Source organism: Propithecus coquereli, unplaced genomic scaffold, assembly GCF_000956105.1.
Source record: "Propithecus coquereli isolate 6110/MARCELLA unplaced genomic scaffold, Pcoq_1.0 Scaffold678, whole genome shotgun sequence".
Classification (NCBI taxonomy): Eukaryota; Metazoa; Chordata; class Mammalia; order Primates; family Indriidae; genus Propithecus; species Propithecus coquereli.
This window is the reverse complement of record NW_012152818.1, coordinates 83,486-91,999: the sequence shown is the minus strand read 5'-3', so window position 1 is coordinate 91,999 and position 8,514 is coordinate 83,486. Positions and strand designations below refer to the sequence as shown.

General features: G+C 36.7%; 1 protein-coding gene across 1 annotated transcript; it reads left to right on the top strand.

The window, feature by feature from the left end:
* Positions 1-3,981: 3,981 nt before the first annotated feature.
* On the top strand, positions 3,982-4,914 carry LOC105823530 (olfactory receptor 145-like). The gene has a single exon (XM_012660768.1). It carries the CDS (start codon positions 3,982-3,984, stop codon positions 4,912-4,914), a length of 933 nt encoding a protein of 310 aa, XP_012516222.1.
* Positions 4,915-8,514: the final 3,600 nt, after the last annotated feature.

Below are 8,514 nucleotides of genomic sequence, written 5' to 3'. Positions count from 1 at the left end.
TGTTGGGAGGAATTAGATGTAAAATAATTTTAGGACATATAAGCTTATTTTACAATTATTGAATATTTGGAATTTTCATATGTGTAATTTGGTAAAGATATAGATATTGTCACATACATTTTTCTTATCCTCTTGTATCATAGTTTCTCCATACACACAATTTGAACTGGAAAAACTTTCCTTTGTTTACATTCAACCACATATTAACATATGTTAAAAACATAACAAATCTTCCTTTGTTACCTAAAAGTACATTAAGTATAATTTGTTTTAAGTGGATTAAGTAACATTATCTTAAAAGGGTAATGTGCCAAGATTTAACTTTCAGGGAAAACATGAAGTTAGAAATTTTAGAAACTATATATTTTGATGTTCATGGAATGGTGTCTGTTTACCAATCAAGTTCATTTCACCACCCAAAGGAATCGAAATGTTTTCAGGTCTTTGATTTGACATAGCACCAAGGCTGACTTAATAATATGCAGGTTTTTAGGTACTTCTCTCCAAAGTTCTGTGTGAATAAAGATTGGGACAGACCTGTCTAACTGCTGGATAGCAGATGGAATGGTGAATGGATTGTAGGTTAAGGTATTGCTCCTAGGCCAGTTGGGTTTGGCCTGGTACAGTTGGAGTCTCAGACTGGTTCCTCTGACAGATTGTAGCCTGGAAAGCGGCTCCTGGGAGGCAGGGTAAGGAAATCTGATGTGACAGCACACAATGGCTTTGGGGAACACAAGAACAATGAGATGAAATAGCGATCACTGTTCCATTTTAAAAGCCCAAATAAAGGGATGCTGTACCACATGGACAGTAGCCACAGGTGTCACATACAGAGGGGGACAGAGCCCGTTGTGGAGAAGAGGCCCATAGGGCTGGTGGTAGAGTTTGTGTTTCAGGTGTCCAGGGAGCACACTGCTCAGCTTTAGGTGCTGCTGTCTGTGGTCTAGCCTCTGTCTCCGCAGGTCATCTACTAATACCCCTTTCCAGCTGGTGTATCCTTCTAGTACTGTCTAAGCTAGTATGATTGCTCCAAAAACGTACAAGTTTTCTGCTAACTAGGGCATCTTTTTTATTTTGAAATATGTGGAAGGAAAAAGTGAAATTGGTTCTAAACTGATGCAATATAAAAATTATCAATGAAAGTAAAGACCTCTTAACATTATTTGAATAGCGATTTACAGATTTAGTGCAATCCCTATTAAAATATCAACATCGTTTTTTACAGATTAAGAAAAAATAATTCTTTGCTTCGTATGGAACCAGAAAAGACCCCGTAGAGCAAAAGCAATCTTAAGGAAAAAGAACAAATTGGGAGGCATCAGTTTACCAGACTTCAAGCTATACCACAAGGCTATAGTAACTAAAACAGCATGTTACTGGCACAGGAATAGAGACATGGAGCAATGGTCCAGAACTGAGAATCCAGTTATAAAACCAACCTCACATGGCCATCTAATCTTTGACAAAGCAGACAAAAACGTACACTGGGGAAAAGAATCCTTACTCAATAAATGGTGCCAGTGTCTTTTATTTTTTATATGCTCTTGTGGACTCTGAAATGTAAGCACTCTCCAGTATTCACTTTTCTATATTTGTTGAGATGTGTAAGAGTTAACTCAATACTTAGTGTACTCAGAATATTACAATCGGAATAGTTCATGGCTTCTTATCAACTATAATATGACTCTATTTCTTCATTAATTTTAATAAAGACTGAATTGTAGTTTTGAGACTCATTCCTTTATTACATAGCCTCAATTGCCCAATGGGTAATGGAGAATCACTGGACATTTTAAAACCTGGGGAGAGACAGAGCTGCACTTTCAGAGCTTGTCCCAGCAGCAGTGCAGATGGGCTAAATAAGAGTGAGTATATGAAAAAGTGCAAGAATAACAATTAGGAGTCCCTGTAATTCAATAGTACAGTCCAGTTAAAATGTAAAAGAATAGAGGTCACTGATGTGTAGATGCTATTCTTAGCATGTTAGAAATGTAGAAAAGCTTCTGAACATTTTCAGCTAGAGAATACAATTTCCATAAGTATTTAAGGAGTTCCTCCTATGAACTCTGGACTGTACTTAGCACCAGAATCAAAGTAGTACACAGAAGTGATCATTACCTTTATGTAATTTATAGTTTTTAGGGGACCACAGGAATGAAAGGGGAAAAAATTTCTAATGAATGTTACAGTGAAGGATCTATCCGAAGTTATGAGAAAATATGTAATGACAACTATTTATTGTCTATTTACCATGTGCCAGCCACCATTCTCCCATTTTAGTTATATTATCTCATCAAATTGTCACAACCTAGTGACAATTAATAGGAGAGGCTATTATTGCTATCCCTGTTTTAGAAATTATGAACCTGAAGTATGGAGAAGTTAAGTCAATTGACCAAGATATTCTAGTTTGTAAACATAGAGGAGGAGGGATTGAAACACAGGACCTTAAACACCATAACCCCCATTCTTTTCTATGAATAGAGGAAACTGATGATCCCATTACTGAAATGTCACATTTAAAGACTGAGCAGGATACTCAGTTAGAAATTTCCAGCTGGTATTTAGAAGTAAAAAATTTAGAAAGGACATAAGCCATTAAAAGCTGTTTTAGTGATATATCAGGAGAGACAACACCTGAAGTGAACTATTTACAATCTTTGAAAATTTTCAGATTAAAAAAAATACAAGGAAGACTGGGGTACGTTGTGCAGGAAATTTCCACTTAGGATGTGGAAGAAAGAGAGAAAAAAACCCAAACAAGAGATTTCCTTAGAGAGATCAGGATTTCGGGGAGATGGGAGTTTATTTTTGGCTGTGCCTTGCTGGATGTACAATCCCTAGAGTGAAGGGAAAACTTGAGTAGAATATTGAATCCCTAAGGAGCTAAACACAGAACATGGTCCCAGATGTAAATACAGTGCCCTTATTTCTCTATTACTCCTAGAACTGTTCCTTGGGGAGGAGAATGAGTAAGCTTCTATCCTGTTTATAACCAAGTGCATTATATCATTAAACTCACATGAAATCTATGTCTTACATAGTGGTTAAAGTGTTAATAATAGAGACTGTTTTTTCTCTGTTGCTTGAGGGGAATCAAATTCATAATCATAAATTATGATGTGTAAATCAGAAATATTTTCAAGACATAGCAGAAATTAGGTCTGGACTGTATTCTCTTAGAATCAAAGGAACCCAAACCTGGGATCCTGAAATTACTCTTCCAGGACCACAGGGAAATAACAAAGATAAGGAAGCACCGAGGTATTCTGGGCTAAGAACAGTGAGTTCCTGAATTCTATTTATATCAATATCCTGCTTTTTGAGATGGAAATCCAGGGATCTAAGATATTCCATTTGCCCATGTGTTGCACAATCCTGGGACTCAGGTGAAATTTGTGCAAGAATGTGTTTGAGTAGGGAGCAGAGAGTGTTCAGAGACATTAGTGACACAGTGGTTGCAGTGTCTCTATCATTAAGTATGCTTTCTTTGGGCAGAACCCTCTCTGTTCTAGATTTATAGCTTTTTCACTGTGACATTGCACAGTTAATTAAAGTCTGAGACTCTGGTTCCTTACTTTTGGAGTAGAAATGAGAGTCTTGGTTCCCATCCCAATAGAGTCTAAACTGCATTAGAGGTCGGCAACAGGCAGCAAAGTCCTCTGTATCCAATTTTAGTGGACAGGAGAGGGCTCAAGTGAATAAAGAAATGATGAGGTGAGAGAAGGACAATTCTGTCCTGGTCACTCCTTCTTATCCCTTATCTCTTGTGATTTCCAGAAGTTATGTTTGCATGTAGCAGCACTGGACTTCCTTCTCTAGAGTAAGTTGGTGCTGCTCTGTAAAGGCAGATTTTGTGGGTCTAGGTTGGGGTAGTGTCAGATATTCATATGCATTTGTGGGCAGACTCACTGTGGGAAGGACTGTGTTGTCCTTTAATGCAACTATTTTTTCTGTCCCCACAGATCTTCTTAGAGAAGAATGGTTCTTGGAAATGTCTCTTTTGTGACTGAATTCACTCTGGTGGGCCTGACAGACCAGCCAGATCTCCAGCTACCCCTGTTCTTCCTGTTTCTAGCAATGTATGTTGTCACTGTGTTGGGAAATTTGGGCTTGCTAACTTTAATTGGGCTGAGTTCACACCTTCACACCCCCATGTACTTTTTCCTCTTTAACTTGTCCTTCATAGACCTCTGTTATTCTTCTGTGTTTACACCTAAAATGCTGATGGTCTTCATATTAGAAAAGAACATTATCTCCTACACGGGGTGCATGACACAGCTTTTCTTCTTTTGTTTTTTTGTCATTTCTGAATGCTATGTGCTAACATCAATGGCCTATGGTCGCTATGTGGCCATCTGTAACCCACTTTTGTATAACATTGCCATGTCCCCTAAAATGTGTTGCAACCTCATGCTTGGTTCATACTTGATGGCCTTCTCTGGTGCCATGGCCCACACTGGATGTATGCTGAGACTGACCTTCTGTGATGCAAACACCATCAACCACTATTTGTGTGACATCCTCCCTGTGCTCCAGCTCTCCTGCACCAGCACCTACGTTAACGAGCTGGTGGTTTTCATTGTAGTTGGCATCAACATCATTGTGCCCAGTCTCACCATCTTTATTTCTTATGGGTGCATCCTTTCCAACATCCTTAAAATCAGCTCCAAGGAGGGCAGGTGCAAAGCCTTTAGCACTTGCAGTTCCCACATAACTGCTGTTTCTTTATTCTTTGGATCAGGTGCATTTATGTATCTCAAACCATCTTCTGCTGTTAGTATGGATGAGGGAAAAATCTCTTCTGTCTTTTACACCAATGTGGTTCCCATGATGAATCCCTTAATCTACTGCTTGAGGAACAAAGATGTTAAACTTGCACTGAGAAAAACCCTGAGTATTAGAAAGTTTTGATTTGTAACAGTACGTCTCTGTGTATGTGGTTTCAGGACGGGGATATTCTGTTTATTTAATTAGAATATTCTAGTGGCAGCCTTGTTATCCTATATCCTTTTATCGTGGTAAAGAATATTTGAGTCTTCTCCCAATTTGCTTATAATTTTGAGGGTAGGCACTCTTCTTTACTATTTTCACAATATCTTCCACATTTTAACATTTTCCATTTAGGAACAACATTAAGAAAGTAATTTATCTCTGCTTTTTTTTCTGTTTGTCATCACAGACTTCCTTTTCTTTTCCTCTAGAAAAACAGTCATAGTTATGTGAAAACAAAAATCAAATAAAGTAGCACTAGGACAACATTGTGCCATTGGGTATTGAGTTTCTTTCGTAAATTTTATTTTTTATTGGTACATAATAGATGTGCATATTTTCAAGGTACGTGTGATAATATAATACATTGGTGTGGAGTTTCTTATCTTCTATTTGTAATGTACCATTGCAAGCTTGAACCAGATCATCTGCCTCTACTCTTCTCTGTTCATCCTCCACTGGGCAGGAATATGTCTCCTTCAAATGCCAGTGTCACAGATACAGAATGTTTCATGATGAATGCCAAGTATCACCCATTTTTCAGCTATGCAGTATGCATTAAGCTTGTTTTGGTAGAGATTTCCCATTTATCTTTGCATAGCCGAACAGCACATGGTAGATTGTTAATATATATTTATTGCATGGAGAGTATACTGATGCTTATATATTAATAATTGACTTAAAGTCACACAGTTTGTTAATGAAAAAGACTAGAATATACTATTCATTCCTGATTTCAGATATACTACACTTTCTAGTATACGTTCTGTCTACTTAATTTTATAATTTTTATTCAATAAATATATTTTGAATGGAGAGATTAATAAAATTTCTATTTTGAAAATTAACTGAGTTTTATTTCTGGATGATACATGAGTTTTTCTCAGGGTGTCTGCTGCTTTATTTTTTGTTTAGAAAAGTAATTGGATGGTTCTTTTCTGTTGGGACAGATGAGGCCTTTTGGCCTGGGATAATTGGAAGATGATTGCCTCAACTAGGGAACTGCATTTTTCTACAAAATTTTTAAAAAATTGAAATATTTTCAAGGTCTTGTAATTCAGAGAACCGGATCTGGCAGAGAAAGGAGCCCAGGAACATGTCATTTATGCCAGGACCTAATGAGGCAGATAGCCCATAAATAAGAGGCCCCTTTGTAGGAAATTATTAAATGAGGTTTTAGAAACTCCAGTGCAATCTGAATTTGCACCTGTTCTGTAGATTTCTATCTGCTTCAACTACCAGAACTGTTGTAAAACATGATATAATCAGAACCAGATATTACAATTGTAATTCAAATTCAAAAGTGGCTAATATTGGGTTAGAGCATTTTATACCTCACTTTCGTGGATAAGCGCTGTTCCTGGAGACCAGGATAGATGTAGGTCAGAAGATGAAAGTCAGCTATACTCAGTTAAGTAAAGATGAGAGGGAACAAGTAGTTGACAGTTTTTTGCAGGTATGTAATCGTAATGCAATCATCATGGGTTTTGCCTTGCTATAAATAGGTCACAACAGGGAAGTGCCGTTGATTTAGAACAAATGATTTGATTTATAAAAATTATGGTGAAATGTGATGGCCAAATAAGTCATGAAAATAAGTATTTTGGTAGTTACTGCTGAGAATGACCAGAAAAAAAAAGATCATAAAAGACTACAACTAGAGAGGAACAATTATTTAAAATATGAATCAAATGAACCAAGAACAAGAGCTCACTCACGACTGACATGGGGATTAGGAATATTTTGACAAAGCTTTGACTTGAATCTTTGGATTGAAGTTCCCAAATTAGTGAAATCTGTAGAGGCAAGATTTAATGGTATTTTTAATTTTCTCTTGCATTACTTGGGCCAGAGCCTTCTGATATCCTCGCTATAAAATAAAAACAATACGCAGAACAGAGACAATAGAGTAAAGCAAAATGTTTTTTAATTAGTTCCTAAGTGTCTAACCTCCTCCCTACTCTCCAAGGAAAGGTCATTCTGTGGAAATTTGCATCAGTATATTGATCCCTGCTTATCAAAACTAAAGTTCGAAATTGGAGCTCATTATAGAAATTGTGAAGTGTGGTAGAACTATAAGTATCCTGTACACAGGTGAGAATTAAATTGTACATAGTGAAATACAGTGTTACAGGTCAGAGCCTTTGTTTTACAGTTGATATGATGTTAGTGCCTGAGCCATTATCTTCCCTGTGCCTGGATTCATTACCTCTTTTTTTCCCGTGTTTGGTTATCTATTGGTTCTGTCTTCCTGGGAGCATTTTCTGATTCCTTATGACTAAATGAAGGTTTTCTTTTTTTGGCTTTCATCCCATTTGTATTTATTTCTACAGTTCCATGTATCACATTGTATTATAAGTGATTTTACATTCATTTGTCAGACTGTATATATTATAAAAGTGAGACTAAACATAGATTCTTTTCCCATAAAGTGAGTGGGTCTCTGCACAGGGCACAGACTTTAAAAGTATGAGTAACACAAAATTATGTTTTAATGCTATCAAATGTTTTCCATGCATAGGGAAGAAAATGGAGTTAATTAAGACTTTTCACCTTCTCACCACTCTAAGTAGGACAGATGCATGCTGAGTACAGTGGGTGAAGTTCATCTAGCACTGTGATGGGGTCAAAAGTCTATTCTTTTTTTTTTTTTTGTCTGTTCGGGGAGGAAACCTACTGCTATCAATAATGCTTCGCAGATCCAAGTCTTGTGTTAGCTGCCCTGCAGGCAGATGCCCACTTTGATTCTCATGAGGCCAGCTGGATACAGCCCCAACTCTTGCGAAGAGTTGTTAAACGTTCAGAGCTGATATGCCCAACCACAAGTTGTTTATGTGTGTGTTAAAAAATACAGGTGTATATATATAACATTTAATATGTAATATAATATAAATATGTATTTATATTTACACAAATAGGCATAAGACCCATAGATATGCTTTCATGTCTAAAATAGCATAGGTATCTAAACTCAAATGTATTAGAATTTAAATGTTAGCCAGTTTTATAGTTAAGTCGCATGAGCTTCTATAATGAGTATTTGCTTGAAGGTCCCAGCGTCAATTTGCGAGTGTCTTTGGTACCTTTATAAAAAAACTCTCTATCCCGTACAAAAGTACAAGATCCTTAAAGGTACAACATCACTTTGTTAACTGTTATAGTCTCAGTTTCTGGTACCTCATTGGTGCTCAAGTGATATTATCTGAATAGATTAGTGACACTGAGCTACTGGTATGATGCTACTAATTGGTGCTAGTGAGTCACAGGGGTCTGGTGTGTAACGTCAGGTTAGCTAAAGTTTAAGATGGTGGCTTCCTGCTTGAGTCCATTCGGATTATTTTTTCTGTGCACATTAGAATTATAAGGCAGTTCAAAATAAGTAATACTATTCACTATATTTAAAATAGGAGTTCCCCTCCTAAGAACAAAATATATTGTTTTATTCAGATAGATAAACACTAGTATAAACCTTAGAAGCATGGCTTTTTAATTTAGATTTTTACTTAAATATCATGAAGTTTA